The sequence below is a fragment of the Narcine bancroftii genome, chromosome 7 (genome assembly GCF_036971445.1).
Source record: "Narcine bancroftii isolate sNarBan1 chromosome 7, sNarBan1.hap1, whole genome shotgun sequence".
NCBI lineage: Eukaryota > Metazoa > Chordata > Chondrichthyes > Torpediniformes > Narcinidae > Narcine > Narcine bancroftii.
The window spans coordinates 146,938,387-146,962,657 of NC_091475.1; the positions used below are offsets into that span (position 1 = coordinate 146,938,387).

At 40.1% G+C, this 24,271-nt stretch overlaps 1 protein-coding gene across 5 annotated transcripts; it reads right to left on the minus strand.

The window, feature by feature from the left end:
• Positions 1-3,633: 3,633 nt before the first annotated feature.
• On the minus strand, positions 3,634-23,240 carry LOC138739182 (neurite extension and migration factor-like). Of its 5 annotated transcripts, none has more exons than XR_011342072.1 (4): positions 23,066-23,240; positions 21,235-21,409; positions 16,481-16,519; positions 3,634-3,915 (listed from the first exon to the last, which is right to left on the minus strand). XR_011342072.1 is itself a non-coding variant. In XM_069890740.1 (4 exons), exons 3-4 carry the CDS (start codon positions 16,481-16,483, stop codon positions 12,913-12,915), a joined length of 3,483 nt encoding a protein of 1,160 aa, XP_069746841.1. In that variant the 5' UTR covers positions 16,484-16,519; positions 21,235-21,409; positions 23,066-23,230; the 3' UTR covers positions 11,599-12,912. The 5 variants fall into 5 exon arrangements, 3 of the variants coding, with proteins under 3 accessions (XP_069746841.1, XP_069746840.1, XP_069746842.1); XM_069890740.1 differs by lacking the exon at positions 3,634-3,915 and adding an exon at positions 11,599-16,309 and having other exon boundaries at positions 16,398-16,519; positions 23,066-23,230; XM_069890741.1 differs by lacking the exon at positions 3,634-3,915 and adding an exon at positions 11,601-16,309 and having other exon boundaries at positions 23,066-23,229.
• Positions 23,241-24,271: the final 1,031 nt, after the last annotated feature.

The following is a 24,271-nucleotide window of genomic DNA, read 5'->3' on the forward strand; positions in this document are numbered from 1 at the left end:
CGCACTTGTCCTGATGGAGATGAATGTTAGCTTGCTGTAGGCACAGCAGCACATTCTCCAGGTTGGCGAGGTGCTTGGTGTCGTTTTGGCCTATAATTATAAATGTCATCGAGGAAACGTCCCACCTTGATTCCATGTAGTAGTTCATCCATTACCGCTTGGAATATTGTTGATGCTGCTGCTATTCGAAAGGCATGCCGTTGAATGTGTATAGTCCCAGATGAATGTTTATGGCCACATATTCCTTAGATGTGTCATCCAGAGCTATTTGAAGGTAAGCTTGCAATAAATCCAGTTTTGTGAATTTTGTTCCCCCTTTCAGGGCTTGAAACAGTTCCTCGGCTCTGGACATAGGGTGTTCCAGTATTTTTAGTGCTAGGTTGATGGTGATTTTGTAATCCCCACAGATTCGGATTTTGCCGTTTCTCTTCCGGATTGGTACTATAGGGCAAGCCCAATCACTTTATTGTATTTTCTTCAGTTTCCCCAGTTTTCCAGCCTGAGTAGCTCCACCTCAATCTTTTTCTTCATGGCAAAGGTTACTGTCCTGGCCTTGCAGAACTTAGGTTCCGTACCTGGGTCTAGATATATTTTTGCTTGTACTCCTTTGATCATTCCCAGATCCTTTCCAAAAACTGCCTGGTACTTGACGAGAAGTGATTTTAGCTTTGGTTTGTCGTTCTCTTCTGCCGTAAGTTCATTATCGATCCAATTTCCATCCAGTCCAATTGGATGTGTGATAGCCAGTTTATTCCCAGCAGTGCTGGGCCTAATGTGTCAACAATAAACAATGGGAGCTTCTTCAGCATTTGATCCCAGTGTGCCACGATCATGACACATTTTCTAAACACCTTGACTTTCTCCCTGGTTTCTGTCCTTAGGATATTTCTGTCTTCGCTGGAGTATGTGGTAGTAACTGCTTCTTAAGGCTGATAGGCATTAGGCAGACTGCTGACCTCGTGTCTAATTCCATTTACAGAGACTCGTTGTTAATCGTCATGTTGACTAGTATTTCCTTTTTTTTTCATACCATGGATGTGCACTGGTTTGTCGTCACTTGTTCCTGTACTTGGGCCATCATTTCCTTCCTACTGTCCATATGGTAGATTGTTTCCCGTATTTTTGTTTATCATTCTTTTTATTTCCCCTATTTCCGGGGCATTTGGTTCCTCTTGTCATCTGGACTTTTTGAAGAAACCCTTGTTGGTGCTGTGGTTGCTTTTCCTGCAGTTAAAACATTCTTGGCGGGAAACTTTATCCACCACCATTGAAGAGCCATGGCCGAGGTCAACATTACTTCTACTCGCCTTGGCTCCTAATTCTAAGGCTATGTTGAGGGTTATATCACCTTTACTGAGCAATCACTCTCTCGTGGCTCAGTCGGCTAAGCACAGAACCAAACAATCTCTTATAGCTTGGTTTAGGAAATCTCCAAAATTAGTGTTGTGATAAGGATCATAGCTCAACCAGGAATTCACTCACTGACTCCCCTGATTTTTTATTTCTGCCATAAAACGATTGTCTTTCTGCCATAATCAGCGGTTTGGGGCTCCAGGACTTCATATAGTTGAGTATATGTTCTGGTAGTGGGTAGATCTGGGGCTATCAGTGTTTTTAATCATTTGAAAGTCCTGCTCCCCATTACACTTAGAAACAGGGCACGTTTTTGATGGTGAGGAACATCTGTGATATTATTTGCATGACAGTGGTGGATCAAATATCTCTACGTAATCAAACCTATCTTCATTTTCTGCAATAAATGCTTCATATAGTGTGTTAGCCATCCTGAGGCAGTCTGTCTTCATTCTCTGTGGCTGAGCTGATTGCTTGGATATTTGTTTTTCTTCACCATCAATGCCTTTAGTGGTGTATCCTTTCTGCCGGTGAGGTCCGAATCCCATCCTTGTCACCAGTCTGTTGTGTATTTAGGCTTACAAAGTCCCACACATCAGCTAGCTGTTCAGTGTTCATTATTACACCAAAAAAATAAAGTGGTTCCTCCAGTACACTGTATTTTATTCACCTGCCGATGTTAATATGATGACATCAGTCACACGTATGACGAATGATGCCACACTCCTACAGTGTTAACCCTTAACAGCAAGACCCTTAATGCTAGATCTATGGGACAAGATTTTTTAACTGGTGAATACATCTTCAGTATGTGCCTAACATTCATTAAGCCAATTCAAAGTGGTGCATCATGTTCACATGTCCAAAGATAAGATGGCTTGCATCTTTTCTACTATTAACCCTACTTGTGACAGATACAAGTCTGATATTGCTACATTGATATTTATGTTTTGGTCTTGTCCATCTTTAGAAATCTATTGGAATTTTTAAAAGTATCTTTTCAACTACAACCCAATCCAATAACTGCTCTTTTTGGGGTTAGTGGACCAGACATTGGGGCCAGGTTGGGGCCTTCTCTACATTGTTGGTTAGAAGAGCCACTTATTCAAATAGAAAGACTCTAAACCTCCAACAGTGTTTCAATGGTTCTCTCATATGATGTCCTGTTTAAGTTTATGTATTTGATTCATCGGTGAAGTTTGAAGATATATGGCCACCTTATTTTCATTGATGTAAATATTTTTAATGTGATTAGATGTTCTCACGCTTCAAGATGAGATATAAGCCCCTTTTACACTTGCAAGTGGTCTCAGGAATTAACGGTCAATCAGCCTAAAAAGGGTCTCATGTAAAAGCAAAATCTTCTCAACATTGGCATGACATGACATCACCTCACACCGGGGATAGACTGGTATGAATCAAAAGCTACAAAATATATGTAACAGTCAGGATAAGATACTCAGATGTTTCTTTTTTTTTAATAGAGCAGGTTAGATGGGTTTTATCTGTGTGGGTGTGTGTGTGTGTGTTTTATATATATATATATAAAATGTATTTTCTGCCTTCATCCAGTGCAGTGGAGGAGGAAATCAAGTTTATACTGTTTTAAGTTTAATCTTTATATACAAACACACACACACACGTGATATTGTATTTTCAAGTTCTTTCCTTTTCTGCATTGTACTGTATTTATTATAAAAATCAATAAAAGATTGAAAAAAGAAAGAAGCGGTGTGGTCAGGATAGGAAAGCACATATTCATAAGGGCAAGAGCAAGATGAAGCAAAGTCTGCCTAAATGTTCCTATCTCTAATGTTACCAAACAACAATACCATTGCTCTTATCAGCAATGGTGACAATATTGAAGTCAGTTCTTAGTAAATGGGACTGCCACATTTTGAGAAAGGGTTAGGTTAGTGTGCAAAGTTAATAGATAGTCAATATCCCATCAGCAGTGGGAGATGTGTACTTGGGACAGGATCAACGACCTCAGCGAGGGACCTTGGATTGGGAATTCTGGAGATGAGAGAAATAATTTGGTCTGGGATGAAGATATATGTATAATAAAGTACGAATGGAAGCAGAGATGGTATAAAAAATCTTCAGTATCATATCAAGCACAGTATTAAGATGGGTCATGGGGAGAATAACCAAAGGTGTAATTGTTATTCAGATAATGAGTATCATATACAGTACACTTTGTAATATTTGGGACACTTATTTTTCATTTATTTGCCGATGTTCCAGTTTTAAATTTGTAATCAAACAATTCATATGTGATTAAAGTGCACATTCCAGATTTTATTCAAGGATATTTGTAGACATTTTGATTTGACCTTGTAGAAATTACAGCACTTTTCATATAGTCCCCTCAATATGCACCATGTTTGAGGCATTTGGCTTCACAGGTGTTTGTGAGTACTCAGGTATGTTTAATTGATTCATTGGTGCAGGTATAGGAGAGCTTGGCTTGCTTCTAGTCACCTTTGGAGTCTGTAGTTGCCACTTTTCAACATGATGACCAGAGTTGTGGCAATGCAAGTCAACAAAGCCATTTTGAGGCTGAAAAACAAGAGTAGAACAGTAAGACATCATCCAAACCTTATGATTACCAAAATCAACTGTCTGGAACATCATTAAGAGCATACTGGTGAGCTCAGTAATTTCAAAGGGACTGATATTCCAAGGAAGACCTCCATTGCTCATGACAGAATTCTCATTATAATGAAGAAAAATCCCCAAGCACATGTCCGATAGATCAGAAACACTATTCAGGAGGCAGGTGCAGATATGTTAATGACTACTGTCCAATGTATTTGTCATGAACAGAAATACAGATGTTATCTTGCAAGATGCAATCCACGGCAAAGATGGTATGGCTTGGATCTTGGGTAATTCCTTTACACGTCCACTTTCCTCTTGCCATCACTCTAATACAGGTTAATCTTGGTCTCATCTGTCCACAAGAACTTCTTGCACAATTTTGCAAGCTTTTTAAAATACTTCTTGGCAAAGGGAAATCTGGCTATCCTTTTTGTGGTTTGCATCTTGCACTGTAGTCTCTGTATTTCTATTCATTAAGTCTTCTGCAGACTGTAGTCATTGACATGTCCATACCTCCCTCCTGCAGATTGTTTCTGATCAATCAGATGTACATTTGGTGGATTTTTCTTCATTATGATGAGAAGACATCTCTCATCAGCAGTGAACATCTTCCTTGGAATATCAGTCCCTTTGCAATAACTGTGCTCACCAGTATGCTCTTGCAGTGACGTAATCTATTATGCTGACTGCTTGCTATTGGTTATGACTAGATTGGCTCTACTGGTATACAGATGGTGCAACTTATCTCACTGGTTAGTAGAGGTTGCTTCTTCTGTTAATAAAAGCCTAAACAATTATATGTCTGGTCCTTGCTTATGGCACATCAATTTTATTAACAGAAGAAAAATCATGGATACTTCTCTGAAACCTGGAAGACTCGAGATAGATCAGGATGCCACCCGAGCCGGAGAAAAGTTCCACCACTGGCTCCAGTGTTTTGAAGCGTACATGCAAAAGTACAATGTCGTGCAAGATGTCGAGAAAATGGACCATCTCGTGACTCTCCTCAGAGATGTCCCCTACTCCGAGAGGTAGCTGGCTATCAGAACACTGTGAATCTCCTTAGAGCCTATTATGATAGGCCTCAGAACACACTATTTGCAAGACACCAGCTTCACATTCAGAAGCAACAAGCAGGTGAGAGCGTAGATGTTTAGCGTAGGGGCTATCCAGGGATTGTGCCTGCACTGCTATCATGGCTGAGGCCCACTGTGAGTTCCTGATGTTAGGCGTGTTCATAAGTGGTCTGGAATCCAGATACGTTAGACAGCGTCTACTGGAGACTCCGGGCTTGATCTTTAATGTGGCTCTGCAACAAACAAAGATGCTTCTAACTGCGCTACAAGGGGTGAAAGCATTTGAGCAAGGGAGAAGTGCAGAAGCAGCACCCCTCAGACCGTCCCATAATGAAGATTCGCTACTGAGCACTACAAAACCGCAATGCGCAAGCCGTTCCCAAAAGTACTACTTTTGCGGCTTGGTGCTACATGCCCACAACCAGTGCCCTGCTCGGCAAGATACCTGCATCAACTGTGGGAAGAAAAGCCATTGGGCCACAGATTGCCGAGCTAGAGAGTTGACATCTGGCACTTGTGGCGAGCAGAGGAGTAAGAAGTGCTCATGTGCTGATACTAAGCAAGGTCGTCATCATAAAGCCACGATGCTGAACTGGAGAGACAATTATTCATCTAGCTTGACTTCAACTTCTTCTGAATCATCCAGTGGATTAACCAGTGACGAGGCAAGGCTCGACATGCCACTGCCACAAGGAGATCCAATCCTGGCTTCCATGAAGATAAATCAGGATAAATCCTACGATCTGCAGCCATCCTCGATGAAAGTGGAGGTAATTGGGCAGCCTATTAACTGTTTATTTGATTCAGGCAGTACAGACAGTTACATTCACCCTTCGACCGCTAGAGCACTAAATCTTGCGTTACACCCGTCTAAAAGCATGATAATGATGGCTTGCTCAGGACTAGAACAAGATACAAGAAGTTTTTGCAAAATTATTTTAAAAACACATGACAATGAATATATTGACTTTGAGATTTCTGTACTCCCTGGCCTATGCACTCCAATGCTTCTGCGTCTAGACTTCCAATGCCAAATGAAAAGTATCACACTGATTTAATGGCCCTTTGCTATCCATCACCATCTCGCCAAGGAAGCTTTGCCATTTGTCCACACTAAAAATTGAACCCCCTCATCTCTTCACTAATTTGACCTCGGATTGTAAGCCTATAGCTACAAAAAGTAGGTGCTACAGTAAAGAAGACAGACTCTTTATTAAAGACGAGGTTGGGATTCCAGCCAAACTATAAGCAGGTACACTCAACTAGACGCTTACCCACTGCCTCGCATTTCAGACATGGTCCCTCAAATTCCCCAATACGAGATATACTCGACTATTGAACTAATATCAGCTTACCACCAAGTCCCATCCAGAAGGATGAAAGGCAGTTTACTGCTTTTGATTCTGATGGCAAACTCGTCCAGTTTAAGAGAATTCCTTTTGGCATCACTAACGGGGTATCCATTTTTCTAAGAGATAGATAGGTTAGTGGATACCTATAAGTTGCAGGCCACTTTTCCTTATCTGGACAATGTTACCATCTGTGGCAAAGACATGAATGATCATGATCAGAATTTACAACAGTTCCTCCAAGTAGCAAAAACCTTGCGTTTAACCCTGAATAATGTGTGTACCGCATGATGAGTCTGCCAATATTAGGCTATGTAGTAAGTAAAGTAAAATAAATCTGGATCCACAGAGAATGCAACCACTCAAGGAGCTGCCCCCTCCAACAACACAAAAGGCCCTCAAGCATTGTTTAGGGTTTTTCTCCTATTACCCTCAGTGGGTGCCAAACTACGCTGACAAAGCATGACCTCTTTTTAAAACCATAAATTTTCCCTTGAATAATGAATGAGGCCCTCCTAGCCTTTGAAAACATTAAACAGGATATAGCCAAGACCTCCATGTCTGCAATTGATGAGGATTCACCTTTCCAAGTGGAATCAGATGCATCTGATTTTGCTCTAGCTGCCACATTAAATCAAGCTGGCAAACCTGTAGCCTTCTTTTCTCACACATTACATGGGCCAGAATTAAGACACTTATCCATTGAAAAGGAAGCATGAGCTATTATAGAAGCTATCTGCTACTGGAGAGGAAGCTGGCAGGAAGTTCACCTTGTTAACTGATCAGAAATCTGTTGCCTTCATGTTCAGCACTAGTTTGAAGAGCAAGATTAAAAATGATACGATTATGCAATGGTGTTTCAAACTTTCTAACTATGACTATGACATAGTCTATCATCCAGGAAACTTCAATGATCTGCCTGATGGTCTCTCTGGCACATCTTGTGCGAGTCTGCAGCTAGACCGATTAAAATTTATTCATGAAGAGCTGTACCACCCGGGAATCACCCGATTTTATCACTATGTGAAATCTCTCAATTTGCCCTATACATTATAGGATGTGAAAACCCTAACTGGACAATGCCCTGTCTGTGCCGAATGCAAACCACGTTATTACAAACCCTCACCTTCCTCATTGATCAAAGATTCTAGACCCTTTGAATGACTCAGTGTAGATTTTAAAGCACCACTACCTTAAAAATAGAAATGTTTATTTTCTTAGTGTTATTGATGAATATTCTCGTTTCCCTTTCGCTATCCCTTGTATGGATGTTTTTGCTGGTTCTGTAAATTAGATGTCTTGATTCCATTTTTAGTATTTTTGGCTATTCGAATTTCATTCATAGTGATGGAGCTTCAGCTTTTATGATCTTGGAAATTCAGCAGTATCTTCTTGACAGAAGCATTGCCACAAGTCACACTACCAGTTACAACCCTCAGGGGAATGAGCAAGTTGAACACAGCAATGGTATAATCTGGAAAGCTGTTACTATGGCACTCAAATCTAAGGGTCTCCCCACCAGCTGCTAGCAATGTGTTAGCTGAAGCTTTGAACTCTTATCTGTACCCTACTTTGCACATCAACTAACGAAACGCCTCATCAGTGTTTGTTTTCTTTTCTCGGAAAGTCAAAGACTGGATCGACCTTGCCAGCTTGACTTTCTAAACCTGAAGATGTTTGACTGAGAAAACATGTTGGACAGAGCAAGGTGGATCCATTAGTCGAGCTCGTACAACTGCTTCATGCTAACCCGCAATATGCTCAAATTGCTTTTCCTGATGGGAGACGAGACTCTTTTTCCCTTAGGGATCTTGATTTGCCAGGGTTCTGCCTGCAGTTTCTAACCCTTTTCCCACTACCACTAATCTTCCTTTGCCCTCCCCTGAAATTCAGTCTGTCACACACAGAAACTTACCCCAAACAACACCTGCTACCAATCACTTATCTGCCAATAAAGCATCTCCTGTTAGCTTACAAAAGTCATCTCCAGTTGTTTTGAAGGCTCAAGGCCACCCCAACAGCTTATGATGCATTTTAATTGTATTTTTTTTTCAAATCTGCCGCTAATTTTCTCTCTTCTTTAGTGCTTTTAACCCTTCTACTTCCTTGTTTTTTTTTCTTATATTACTTAAAATTGGTTAATTTAAGGGGGTGGTGAATGTAGTGATGTAATGTATTATGCTGACTGCTTGCTTTTGGTTGACTGTAGTCTGGCTCCACCCTACTGGTATGACAAATGTTGCAACTTATCCCACTGGTCAGTAGAGGTGGCTTCTTCTCTTAATAATCTTCTTAATTATGTACAAACCTGTTGATTTTGGTAATCCTAATGTTTTGGTGCTGTTTCTTAATGTATCATTCTTGTTTTTCAGCCTTATCATGGCTTTTTTGACTTTCATTGGCATAATTATGATTTTCATGTTGAAAAATAGCAACTACGTATTCTAGATGTGATTGAAAGCTTAGACCTGCACCAATGAAGCAATTAAACATTTTCGAGTACTCACAACACATGCAAAACAAAATGTCCAAAACATGCCCTGAACTGAGGGGACGAGGCATTAAAAGAGCTGAAATTTCTGCATGGTCAAACCAAAATTATAACCATGAATAATATCTGGAATGTGCACTTTAAGTAAATATGAATTGTTCAATTAAAAATTGAAGACTGAGGATCATAGGAGCAAATATAGGAAAAATGTCTGTCCCAAACATTATGGAGGGCACTGTACATTGTACAATGTACTCATGCACCAAAATTCTTACTTGCAGCAGCCAAAAAACTACAATAATAGCATTGGTGGGTCTTAAAGAATGGTTGACATTGAGTTGATGACCGGAGAAATGTAGAAGCCAATGTAAAGAGGACAGAATAGGAGTGGGACAGGGTCCTGAGTGAGGTTGGTAAAGCAGGTAGAAGTAGATTGGCACATGCCAAAGTCACAGAATCCATGAAATACAAAAGGGTCAGATGAAAGAAGGGGCATCATAGAGCATGGAGTGGGTGATTAAAGATAAAGGCAGTCTGGTAAAATGAGAATGTATTAAAAAGAAAAGACAGATGAACAGAGGTTGGGAGGAAGGGAAAGACAAGGGATAGGGCCGAGGGAGGGGAAAAGTCTTTTTCACAGGTGAGAGAGAAGGAAGAGATGTCTGGCCACTCATGTCCTAACTCCCTGAGAAAAAGCAGACTGAGCCAATCATGAATAAAAAAAAAATCAAGTTACCAGATGTTGCAGAATTTAGTATTAATTCTGAAATGCAGCAAAATGCTCATTTGGAAGATGAAGTACTGTTTCTCAAGCTTACATTGGGCATCATTCTAACAGTTCAGGAGCTAACAGACTTAAATCAGAGCAGGATGGTGAATTCAAGTGGCAGGCCACAGAAAGCTCAGGGTTGTACTTCTGGACTGAACACGGGTAACCCAAATGATTTTCACAATCATGAATAGAATTGGCATCAATAAAAATGAAATAAAGATTCCTGAGAAGTGTCTGAACTTTTGAGTTAGAGCTATCAAGAGAAAATGTATCATTTCACTACTTTGGGGTGGTTATTACAAGATTATGGAGATTAGTCCTATTTTCTGTAGTTTAGAATAATTAGAGGCAATTGCATTGAAACATGATTTTTCTTTTATAATGCAGGTTAAATTCAACATTTAACCTGGATATATCTAAACCCAATTGTTAGTTTTGAAATAAGAGGCCAACCATTCAAAACTGAGGCGAGAAATTTCATGAAAGTGTTGTAAATATTTGGGATTCCCTCCCCATTAAGGCTGTGGAGCATATTTTCGATAAAGATTGATACATTTTAGAATTTTAAGGGAGGCAAATGAGGTTGATTTAAAAATTGTGCTGCTGAGGTAAAAGAACATAATCCCAGATCCTTTCGTTTGGTTATAGGTTTTGCTGGTAACCATGGAGCCAAATACCAAGCTGTAGTCAAAAACAGGCTGACCTATGGTTCTCCCTCTTGACATCTAGAAAATACCCCTGGTGTGTAGATAAGGACTTATGGTCTAGGTGAGCTAACACAGAGTGGTTGGCTAGTAAGTTATGAGAAGGGAAGACTTTTTTTTAAAGTTTAGATATACAACATGGTCTGTGCCACCCATTTTTACACCCCATTAACCTAAACCCTGGTACCTTTTTGAATGGTGGGAGGAACCTGGAGCCCCTGAAGAAAACCCACACAGATATGGGGAGAATGCACAAACTTCTTACAGACAGTATTGGAATCAAATCCCGGTGCAGATTGCTGGCATTGCAAAGGCAATGCAGGTGTCAAGATTTAAGGATGAAAATGTACTTGTTTTCTTTTCATGCAGACCTTTGTTTGAAAATCTGTAAGAATCAAGGACCCAAAGTAGGAAATAAACTTGTTCAGAATCATGGAAGTAGTTTGATCATAATAAAGATTAAACTTCACCTTCCAGATGTCATCACTCATCTACACACCAGGGACAATTTCCAGATGCAAGAGAGAACCTGCATGCTCCACACCAATAGCACCAGAAGTCGGAGGTCACTGGATTTGTAAAACTGGTCTACAAGCTGCACTTGAATATTCCACCTGCACAAAGTTTGCAGTTTTGTGAAAAATGACAATTTGGAAATAATTTTCTGACTTCATCATTAATTGCCAGAACAAATGCTGGAAATTACAATTTCACTTTCCCAAGTGTGCATCTTTATTAGCTGCCCCATAACATTTAAATTTTATGTGGCTTAATAGTATGCTCCAATCAATGAAGATTGAAATTACATTACAATGATGTACTCAGCACCACTCAGGCTAGGTCTTTTGTTTCATTTTTGCTTTCAGTTAATTCAGACAAGAATGAAAAAAAACATGTCTAATAGGTAGTACATAATTTTTTTTAAAAAATTCTAGTTAAAGGCATACATTTTGAATAATGAATTACCTATTCCCATTAACCTGAAAAAAATAAACTGTACAAAATATTGTGATATTCTATAAATGAAGTGCAGTGCATTTGTTGACTATTTCCACTGTACAAGTTGGCTTTAAATGTGTTCCCACCCCAACAAATTCTGTTTCCAAGCAATTTTTTTTAGTATCAACCTATACATCCAAAACTTATGGAAACATTCCACATACCCATTTTTAATTCTACCATTTTTAAGAAATCAAATTTAATTTGCTATAATACTCTTAAAAGATTTTTTTTAAACTGCTGAGATTAATACAACTTGTAATTCATACGGTTAACAAATCTGCACAATAAAACTCAAATAAATCAAGATAGTTTTGTTATTTATAATGGTTTAAATCCAAATAGTGGATGATCAAAAAAAATTGCGCAATGCTTTCACACTTTGAGGTATGCTCAATTTAACTAGATATTCCAAAACTAATTTTGATAAAAATGTTCTATATTGGTAAGGGTTGTGGCTGTCATGTGACAGCAATGCCCCCTACCTAGCCAGAAGACACACAATCTACCAATCAAGGTTTGGTTTGGTTCCTCCCTCCCCATTAGTGCACACCCTGCTATTTACCTTGTAAATTACCTGGACTGGACTCTCCAACCTGCCTGTACTTGGCCTTAGACCATTGGCTTTTGTAATTGGATGAACCCTCCTGGCACCGAGCCAATAGCCCTGCTATTGGTATCTCCAGCACTATAAAGATGCCATGTGTTCTTTGTTCTTTCTTTGCCAGCTCCAGGCCTAGAAATGTGGAAGGGTGCTGGAGAAAATGTTGGTAAGATGTGCACTGTTAAAAAGGTTGGGAGCATAGAGCCAAGGGGCGGTGGGGCATCGTAGTGATTTTTCCTTGATCACTGTATGTATCAGTTCATTGTGTGCGCGCGCATGTGTGTGTTCCATCAGTTTCCATTTCCCACACTTGCGTTCTGTCAATAAAATCCTTCCCTACCAAAACAGTTCAGAGTTTTGCCTTTGAGATCTACCAAACCGGTTTTATCACTCACATGTTCCCAGTAAAGTGTTTGTTTACTTAGATTAAAGTATAAAATATTTGATTTTAACTTCATTCTCAAAATTCAGAGATGCACTTTAGACAAAAGAATAATTTTATAATAAAAATTTTAAAATCGGTAAATTAAATGTAATTTACAGTATTCTAGACAGTATTGCAAGTAAAGGAAAGCTTTCTCAATGAAAATCTGCATATTTGAAGGAATTAAGCAAAATACTGTAAATATGTTGAAATACATCCTAGAATTAAGATATTGTTTGCAACATTTCTGAATTGGAAGCACATTGTATTGTTTATCTCTTCAAAAGTATGTCTTAACATTTCTTGTAGTGTGATTTTCTTAAATATAACAAAAAGGCAGACTTTTCATAAAGAGATAGCACCAGGAAAAATTCTGCAGTTCTCACATCACATCCCAAGACATAATACATTTTGGTGGGCATAGTATAAAAATGTCTGGTATGGTAAAATGTATTAGAGACTTGTGTTGAGTTAGGGATCTGAATAGATGATGTAACATCTGTGTTTATATATACATATACATGCATATATCCTCTTCATTCACAAAGTACATTGCTTGTATAGCTACAGTCGGATATTGGTGTGCTAGAATCAAAGACACTTTGAACATAGCAAGTTGCAACATGACTTATAGGGGAATTATCAAAACCCACATTCTCTCGGGTACATTCTGAAATATGCAGTGGTTTATTTTTCAGATCTTTTGTCCCAACATGCAACATTTGTATAGGTTTGGGTTTCCATATGGAATCATTTTGCACCTCCATAAATTCATCAACAGCAGGAAGAATAACTTCTCTCTGATTTAAGATTGGTTCAACTGAGGCCATCATGAATTGCTTAACTGCTGCCATTCCAGAAACTATGTTGGAAAGGATATTACTGGGCTCCTCAAATTCTCTCTGATCACTAGTCACAAATCTGTTTCCTCTTGGAATGTTACTTGGTATATAGTCATGGGACTCTGCAGGAGCAATCCAGTATTTATTTTTTCCATTCAGTTTTTCTTCCTTTATAGAATGTTTGCTTTGTGCACTCATGAATCCTCTCTTCACAAGTTTTGTACACATTTCTAAATCTTTATTAGTAAACCCTTTTGTAGGTTTACAGGCCTGATGAGGTTGGCTTTTATAATTTGTAAATATTTTATCTGAAGAGTATTCTTCACCTTTGACAACTTTATGAATTTCTGGTGACATACCGTTTCTGTCAATATTCTTCATTTTAATGGCTTTGATTTCAGTGTTACAATTATTAAGCTTCTGAATAGTTCTGATGTCCCATTGCTTTGCATTTGATTTTGCATGTCTTTTCCTGAAACAATTTATTGCCTTATTAACTTTGGAATATTTATAATTATTTGAACATCCATGATCAAAAGCTTGTAACTGATTTGAAGATTGTATACATGAGAATGAAACAGATGTGGGTTCACTTTTACTGCAGCAAGCCTGGATATTTGTAGAATATAGTTCACTGTGAATCTGAAATTGCTTTGAACATTCATTCGGTAATTTAGGTTTCTTGGGAAATTGATTTTGGCTGCACTGCTCCAAGGAATTCACATCAGATTTTCCCACCTTAGAGGGCATTTCTGGAGTGCAGGTTTTTGAAAATTCAGAGCATAATGTTGGCTTTATTTCTCCAGGTGTAAAGTTTGAAATGTCTAAAATGCAGAGAGTGTCTTTTGAAGCAAATAATTTTTTTGTTTCTTCACTTACTTCCTGAGTGAAGTTGCCACTGATTTCATTTTGATGGTACATCTTCATGTCATTTTGATGTGAAACATTGTTAACATTTAACTGATTTTTCAATTTTCCATTTGCAGAGTCAACGTTAGATGAGGAAAATAACTCTTTGCCTTCCACTCCGGGTTGATGAACTCTTTTAATGGTCACTGCATTGCAAGCTTCCTGGATGTTTAATTCAAATTGCAATGGGAGGATATTTGATTCATCACCACTGCATCTTGCAGATTTGTCAGTTTGTTTTTGCTGTAAAGTAAATTGATTTTCTGTTGCATATTCATTGAACTGCTGACCATTACTGGAATTCTGTGAAGAAATTTGGAAATTTTCATTAACTGAGGAATCATCATTGCCTAGCAGAGATCTTAAATATCCTCCAAGAATTTCTGGAGCAGAGTGCATGTTGGAAACACATGGTACACAGCAGTCTGAACTGCTGGCTGGAACAAGAGAAAGTAACTCCCCAGAAGTTTCTGTTTTATCACTGATTGAAGAATGCAAAGTGGTGGCATTGAAGTTTCCCAATGAACTACAAGCAGAATTCCACTCACCCTGAATTTTGTGCACATTTGCATTTCGAATTTGAGTGTCCTTTTCTGTATGTTTTAAGTAATTTCCATCACTGAGATATTTACTATCCTGAGCATTTTCTCTCCTTTTCTCTGAAAGTATGTTTTGTTTTTTTAAATTATTTTGGAATGAGTCTTCTTTCTGCATTTCTCTTACCCGACCAGCCTTACTCACAGTTCGAATAGTGATGCGTTTTAATTCTATTTCATCTGTAAATTCGTAAACAGACTTATCATACTTTTGCATCTTCTCAGGTAGTTTTGTGTTGGCATCAACTGTTTCAATAACATTGTCTTTTTGGTGATTCAAGCTGTGCCCTATTTTAATTGACGTTGCCCCATTTGCAAGTGTTCGCTGTTTTTTATTTTTAGAAGAGAAGAACATGTAAGACATACCAGCATCTGAACAGATTTTTAATTTCCCATCAGTTTTACCTTGGTTATGATATACCTTACAATTATGAACTGGAGACCAAAATTCCTTAAGTGGTGAAAGTTTTTTGTATTTTTTTACTATTTCATCAGTCAATAAAACATGTCTCTCTGTACAATCTAATCTGCCAATCTTTACATGCATGTTTTTGTGTCCTTTAAAACGATTAACAATTATGTATTTGATAATTACAGGAGGCCCCTTTTTGCCACTTTTTCTTCTTTTTCTAGGGCACCAGTCATCATCCTCCTCCGTTGGAGTATTTGGAAAATGATCCATTTTTCCAAATGTCTTCATCGTCTCCAGCGAATCAATGTCATACAAATAATCATCACTATATCGTATCTGTCGTTTCGCCCTCAGAGTATAATTGGTTTGGTTTGAATACCTATCAGCACTTTTCCTCCAATTTCCTTGATCTTCACATAGGATGGGTGATAAAAAGACTGAATCCACTGAACTCTCAGTATCTTTGCAGTGATCCATAAAAATGCCAGGCCGAGGACACTTTTTACTTTCTAATTCACTCAAAGAGCGATGTTCTGGATTGTCATCTTCCCTTCTCTTTTCCTGAAGAGAAGCAACATTTTTTAAGAGAGGAGTTTCCTCTTTTTTTGTTCCATTACAACAGGAAGTAGGGAAAAATTGAAGCTGCACATCGTCTTGATGAGCATGAGTTTTCTCTTTTATATTGTCCTGAAAAGATTCATATCTTATTTTCAGTGAACAGACATCACTATTTAATGTTGATTCATCAAACAAAAAACTGTCACTGTTTTCCTCACCTATTAAATTAGTTGAAAAGTCATTTACAGTGCAAAGATCTAAAAATTCTTCTTTATTTTCATTTATGAAGGACTCAAAGAAACTCCAGTTCTGACTTGGAATTGGCAGCAACGCTTCATCTCCATGACTGTGAGTATTGGTAGTGGCATCTAATTCATCAACTTTTGTTTCATTGAATTTGTCTTCACATGTTATTCCACTTAGAGAAAAATTTAACATTTGATCAGAAGCAGTGTCTTCAGTCTGAAATACTGAAATATGTGCTTCAGGAATCATAACGGTTTCTTTGTTCAGTTTCATATTATTGCAGATTCGCCATCGAGCTTCAAATTCACAGCACTCTATTTTGTTTGCTTCGTAAGTATCTTCAGCCACCCTTTGAACTTCACAGGGCTTTCTACTAAAGCATGAAAAGTCCTTAGATTCCATTTCAAATTCAGAAAAATAACACTAGTACATGTAAAGGGATATGAAGAGAAACCCACTTAAGGAAGGAGGAAGGAGATAGTGCAAGAAAAATCTTGAAAAGATCATTTTCTTTAGTTGTCATCAAAGTCAAGTTACTGACCATGAAGAGTTATTATCCATCCCTTGAGGAATAAAGTTTCTAAAAAAAACAAAAAGAACAACATTTTATGCACTTTATGTTTTCTAATTTAAACATGCAATTAATATTATTCATTTTTCTAGTACCTTAATTTCATCATTCAACATGCAAATAATGCGCACACATAACATCATGAATTGTGTAAAATATTTTCGTATAACGCACACACGCATATACTTGGTGGGTGTAGAATTCTAATTTCCTACTGACAAAATCAATTTGCATTTAAATGGGACATTAGACAAAGCGCATGCCAGTATGTGCCCCACAGTTAATCTCCCACAATTAACACCCAATCAATCCCCCCCTCCCCCCCTCAAGAGGTGTCAATTACCCAGAGGCATTTGATGTTAATCTCCTCCTTCAGGGACGGATCTGGACAATTAACATTGATAAGGTTCTGTGCCCTAGCCAGAATGCCCTGTTTATAGGAATACCATGGCATTCACTATAAAGAGATATTCCCAAGATCAAAATTTCTTTGCCTCAGAAAATCAACGTGACTGAATGGTAAAATACATTCAAAGATCAGATAAATAGATTTTAATCTGTAATGGAATTAAGGATTTATGCCGAAGAGAACCAAAAATTGATTTGAAGAAAAATAGGATCAGCTCTGTTATTAAATGGAGTTGGCCATTCAGTTATTTTGTGGAATAACTATTATATGGACAGTTGAAATGAAAAAGAAAACAAGATACGCATGTCATTCTTGAACAAAATTAGTCTCCACCTTTAAATTTATCCAAAATCTTGGTTAAATTTATTGTCAAAGTACAGACATAACATCACATACAACCCTGAAATTATTTTTCCTGTGGGCCAGGAAGAATTTCTACGTATTAGTAGTGCAAAAAACAAACTCTACTCAAAAAAAGATACATATACAAAATAGAAAGAAGTGCAAACAAGATGACTGCACAATACAGAAATTAAATATTCAATAATAATGTGCAAAGTAAACAAGTCTGATTGAATTTGTTGTTTAGGAGTCTAATGATGGAGGGGTAGCAACTGTTGCTGAATCTGGCGGTATGAATCTTGTGGCAACTTTCCCTCTTTCCTGATGGCAACAGCAAAAACAGAGCATGTCCTGGGTGGTGCGGATCCTTGATAACTGCTGCAGCTCTCCAACAGCAACATTCCCTGGAGATGTTGTCGATGGTGGGAAGAACTTTGCCTGTGATGTTCTGTGGTGTCCACTACCTTATGCAGGGCTTTCACTCAGAAGTATTCTTGCCCCCATGCCCCTATTACCAGATCATGACGAAGGTGGTCGGCACATTTTCCACTATACATCTGTAGATGTTTGTCAACGTTTTCATTGTCATACCAAACTTTTGCAAACTTACAAAAAAGTAGGAGTTGACATGCTTTCTTCATGATAACATTCATGTGTTGAGTCTAAGAAAGATCCTCTGATGTGGTGATTCTCAGGAATTTAAATTTGATCACTCTCTCCCTCTCTGATCTCCCAATGATCACTGGATCATACACTGCTGGTTTTCTTCTCCTTGGTTTTGGTGACATTGAGTGCGAGGTTGTTGTTGTGTTATTATGCATGTATAATAAAGAACTACATTGCCCAGTAGGCAATGCATGTAGTTTGCACGGAACGGAACAAAAAGTAGACTACGACAGAAGTTGAACGCGCTGTGGATTCAAGCAGCTCAAACAATAAAGTTGCTTAAGCATTAAAACCATGCAGGTTGTTCTTCAAGGAATAAACATAACATGGTGTCAGAACTGAGAGTAAATAAATATGACAATAGTTCCCGTCATGGATAATTTAAGTCCTCCCACAATAATGCAGTTTACCAGCAATCTAACCTATAATTGGAAAAGCTTCAAACAGCGATTCAACATTTAATTAGAGGTTGGTGGAGTGGGAAAGACCGATGAAAAACAGAAAGTCTCTATATTTCCACAAGTGATGTATGAAGATGCCTTGGACATCTATAACTGTTTTTAAATTGATGAGGCAACTTTCAAGTTGGACGCTCCGATTACAAAATTTGAGGAGTATTTTGTCCCAAGCAAAAATATCTCATTTGAAAGTCAATTTTTTCTCCTGTGACCAGAAATAAGGTATTAGCTTCGACCAATACTTAGCCAAGCTTCACACACCGACCAAGTCCTGTGAATATGGAGATTTGAAAAAACTCACTCATTAGAAGCAGAAAAGTTTGCTGAATTCCAGATAATGGGCTTAGAGAACGACTGTTGCGTGAAAAAGATTTGACACTGGAAAAGGCTGTGAATGTATGTAGGGCAGCAGAGACCATATGAGCACATGCTAAAGAGCTGCACAGGATAGACACAACAGTGCATGCAGTGAAACAGAGAAGCAAAGCACTAGGAGTTTCCCAAAGCTACAGCAAAGCAAAGAGATGGGCTGAAACAGCATATTGAGGAAGACATATTGCAAAGATGTGTCCTGCCTTTGGAAAGTCCTGCAATAAATGTGGGAAGAAGAATCATTCTGCAAAGCACGGGCTACCAAGAGAAAGGTGCACAGTGTTGTCACAGAAACTGAGGAATTCTATGTGGATTCACCACAGACCACTGGTGGTAAAAATAGAATCTATCGTTCCAGTGACTGTTAATGAGACAGTAATTCAATTTAAGTTAGAAATCAGAGCCCAGGTGAATCTGTTATCTATGGACGATTACAAGACCCCCACCGTAAAGAGCAAAATTTATCCAGTGAAATTAAAACTGACAGGCTACACTGGAGAATGTTCCAGTAAAAGAGGGCTTGAAACACAAAGTCACAGCTACAGATTGTACAAAGAGTTCAGGTAATATTAGGTCTGTGTCCATATGAAAAGTTCAAAAAGAGTTTTCATAGTGGCTTCACAGACCGAAGATGAACACACAACAATCACGGAAGAGTATGAAGATGTCTTCGAGAGACTGGATATTTACCTCTCTTTCTTTGGCTTGGCTTCGTAGACGAAGATTTATGGAGGGGTAAATGTCCACGTCAGCTGCAGGCTCGTTTGTGGCTGACAAGTCCGATGTTGGACAGGCAGACACAGTTGCAGCGGTTGCAGGGGAAAATTGGTTGGTTGCGGTTGGGTGTTGGGTTTTTCCTCCTTTGTCTTTTGTCAGTGAGGTGGGCTCTGCGGTCTTCTTCAAAGAAGGTTGCTGCCCGCCAAACTGTGAGGCGCCAAGATGCACGGTTTGAGGCAATATCAGCCCACTGGTCAATGTGTCAATATCAGTCAATGTGGCAGGCACCAAGAGATTTGAGGGGGAGGACGTGGAGGGGGAGAACGTGGACAAAATCCACAAGGATGAGACAGTGGCTCCTTTTGTCCATGCATGCAAGAAAGTTCTGTTTCCACTTAGAGAAAAACTTAAACAAGAACTAGCACACTTGGAATAGATGAAAGTCGGGCAGAAAATTGAAGAACTTAGATTGAGTCAGATCACTGGTCATTTTCCTCACTGCAAAAGAAAAATGGAGCATTGCACATATGCCTGGACCCAAGAGACCTCAATAAAGCCATCAAGATAGAGCACTTTAAATTGCCCACATGGGAGGAAATCATGCCCTGGTTTGCAGGTGCCAAGTGGTTTAGCAAACTCAATGCATCGTTGGGGTTTTGGCAGATGAAGCTCAGTGAGGAAAGTTCGAGACTATGAACTTTCAATACTCCAAAAGGAATATACTGCTTTCTTCAGCTACTATATGGGATCTTATCCACATGATCTTTGAAAGTATACCTGGAGTTGAGACTATGATTGATGAAATCATTGTATGGGGGTCCACCAAGAATGAACATGATATGCAACTAAGCCAAGCATTTGACATAACACAGAAGGTCAATTTGAAATTAAATAAAGAGAAATGCGAGTTTGGCGTAAGGACACTGACCTTAATAGGAGATATCATAACTGATCCAAGATAGCAGCCATCAAGAATTTTGTGAGTCCCCAAAACAAAGAGGAGGCGAGACGTTACTTGGGGATGGTGACTTAACGAGCTAAGTTCAGGAATGTTGGCTTTCATAAAGAGGGGATTGGAGTATAGGAACAGAGACGCCCTTCTGCAGTTATACAGGGCCCTGGTGAGACCCCACCTGGAGTATTGCGTCCAGTTCTGGTCTCCAAACTTGAGGAAGGACATACTAGCTATAGAGGGTGTGCAGCGCAGATTTACAAGGTTAGTTCCAGGGATGGCAGGGTTGTCATATGCAGCAAGGCTAGAAAAACTGGACTTGTATCCATTGGAGTTTAGAAGGATGAGGGGGGACATGATTGAGGTATACAAAATCATCAGGGGGATAGACAAGGTGAAGTCTGATTACTTGTTCCCAATGATGGGGGAGACAAGGACGAGAGGGCATAGTTTAAGAATACAGGGTAGGCCCTTTAGGACGGAGATGAGAAAGCATTTTTTTACCCAGAGAAGTGTGAATCTGTGGAATGCTCTGCCACAGAGGGTGGTAGCGGCGGATTCGCTGACTATGTTCAAAAGAGAGTTAGATAAGACTCTTGTGGGTAACGGAGTTAAGGGTTATGGGGATAAGGCTGGAAAGGGGTACTGATGGTAATAATCAGCCATGATCTAAAATGGCGGTGCTGGCCCGACGGGCCAAATGGCCTACTCCAACTCCTATTGTCTATTGTCACCTAGCCTTCAACGCCTTGATAGCAGCATCATATGTAAAGCAGTCCCTGATGATTGCATACCCTTTCGTCCCTACCCGTGAAACATGTGCAGACCTCCTGAGTTCATCGCTGTGGAGATGTCTCTGGTCACGTTCAGGTAAGCCTGGAAGCAATCTAGCCAGTATGTGAACTCCTCAGCCATGTTGGGGGACGGAGCGTCTATCAGTAGTATACGTGGCTTGAGTAGCGCTTCCATCATTAGGGAACAAGCTAATAAAATTGTAATGTGAATAAAAGCTCTCACGACTGGAGGCGAGAACAAACATTTTCATTAGCTTATCACAGTAGTCTTCAGAAGGGTTCTGGGTTTAGGCAGGAAATCTGGCTTATATAAGAGCAGATGGGGCGGAGCCAGCCATGAGCACAACTCATTACCAGTGAATCCCAGTTCACTGCACAGTAACTGTTGCATGCAATGTGATTATATTGTACGATCCTGCATTTGTGAGACTATCATCCTTGCTGTGACTTTCCTTTGAGTATAAATAAAGATCACTCATAATCAACCTATGCTCAGACTTGCTGCTCTTTTGACTTGTAGGACCGGTTTAACCCTCACACTGGGCCAAAGGATCCGTTTCCATACAGTAAACATGAATTATGCTTTTTAAAGAACACATCCCCTCCTTCCATGTTCCTAAGGCTGATGTGGAGAATAAATATAAAGTGTCAAATAAACTTTACATCTTAATAGTTTCTTTCACAAACTGAGTGAAAATCCTATTGCCACACAGCTCATAGGAAGCTGGGCCAAATGTGCAGTTTACTCATTGACTGCAATCCCAATATGTATCCAATGTACAAGTAATCAGTACTATTACATCAATGACTGCAACCTTATTCCAATGCAAAACTCAACGAATTTTTGTTGGAGCCTATGTAGGATTGCATCATTAATAATTTAAAAAAAATCAAATCAAGTGTTACAGTAACATAATGCAAATGAATCTATGATTTTCAATTGATGTCAACCAACTGCCAAACTTTTGGATACTTTTAATTTTTTTTTAATAGTTCCATCTTCTATCAACCTCCAAATATGGTGCGTTAAAATGAAGTACAGTCACGTCAAATACAACTTTTGTTTGTGCCAAAGTAAATTCATATAAAAGTTCACTGTGACCCAGGATTCCATCTGCAGCCACTGCGCCAGTTTTGCTTTAAAACAATGCAAACTGCACCATGTGAATCTCCAGAGAGCCATGCATTTTCCCCTTTCAGTGGCAAACGTAGTACACTTAAAACACCCAAATAAAAGATGATCCGTAGATTTTATACAATGCATGGGGGGGGGGGGGGAGATATCCTAAAAAAAACACGAATAAGCCAAAGTTGCAATCAATGCAAAATTTAGCCACCATCGAAATGTTTGCACGAACAAGAGAGGCAACGATGGATAGAAGCAAGCACCCCCCCCCCAAAAAAAATCCGAATCGTTCGGTAAAACTGACAAGATAAAAACTTGTGCTGACTTTCAGGATTTTGAAGGGGAATAAAAGCTTTGTGAAGCCCCCCCGCCCCCCGCTTGCACACAACGTGCCGGGGCATTGGCGTGGAGCGCAGGGTTGAAAGTTGCGCATGGCTTGTTGCTGTCCCAACAGCGGCCACCGCCGCCTGCCCCAACCTCGACCTGCTGCAAAAGCGGGCCCGACACGGCTCGGCTGCGGCTGGGGAAAGGCGGGCGGGCGGGGGCTGCGGCGGACTCCCCGTACCCAGCCCCGCCGCGGAGATTGGGCTGCAACGACAGCGTTAACAGCGAGGCCAGGGCCACGCTGCTCAGAGACATGGTCAAAACTGCAAGAAAGACACAAAGAGACCACCCGAATCACCCCCCCCCCCCCCCTTCAACTGCGACCCGGGGCTCACCTCCGCTCCAGCGCACGCCTCGCCAGCTCGCACTCCCCCTCCCCCCGCCCTCCCGCGAACCGCCGTTATTTTCAAAATCTGCTCTCCGCCAGCCCGGGCTCAGCCTGGCCGGTAAGCAGGAGGCAGCCCACCCGTGCGTGGGGAGGAAGAAAAGGGTCGCGCTGCATCCCGGGAGTTGGAGTCCTCCTGACGCGGAGCCTTTTGTTGCTTACAATTCCCAGAGTGCAACAGCGCTGCAGGGAGACCGCGTGGCGACTTCGGGCCGTTCCGCGTTTGTCGCTGGAACCGCGCCGGCGGGCGTCACTTCTCCAATTGTTGCCAAAAGTGATGGGTCACCCTTGTAAACATCTCATCATCGCGCAGTTAGATGGTTCTCGCATCTTAACCACAGTTTGGAGGTTTATTATGAAGAGAGCGGTGTGGCTGTGGAGGGACCACTGTCAATACTCTTTGCATGTGTATGGCCTCTTGCGGATTGTACCTGTGGCTCCTCCACCTTGATTCCCCTTGACAATAACCACACCAGCAGTGCGAGTACAAGACAGCTTTAATAAACTAATATGGACACTAAGAGGTCTTGTCTCTCTGCAAGACGAACCTGGAAGGTGAGACTGAAGCTCTGGACTGCTTTATATACAAGGTCACCAGGATGACCCCTGGCGTAATTACATATCACCACACCCCAAATAAAGGCGGCCACTCCCGAGAACAAGCTCAGGTCTTGGGTCAGCAACACGAGACGTCCCTTCTGTTTATGGTAATAAAAGTCTATCAGTCAGGTAACTTCTAGTCTTTGGAGTTATTGATGGCACATCAATTTTATTAGCATATTTTTTTTTGGAGTGGACAACTTGCTGAGACCAGAGAGGCTGAAAATCAACCCAAGACCACCGGAAGTATCTGACAAGTTCGAACTCTGGCTATGCTGCCTCAACATGTATCTACAACCCTCCAACGAGATTGTTCAATTCGATTACAGACAAACTGCACTTATTGTTCTCACAGGTTGGGCAGCATGTTTACCTGATAGTGAGAGAATGCTAGACATTTACTGAAGCAATGGGCATTCTGAAAGGCCCAGGTGAATTGAGTCTACGCCAAGCACGTCCTAGCCATGTGAAAGCAGCAACCAGGGGAGTGGATCGATGATTACCTTCAGATCTTGCAAGACCTCAGACGGGCCTGCGGCTGCAAGGCCACATCAGC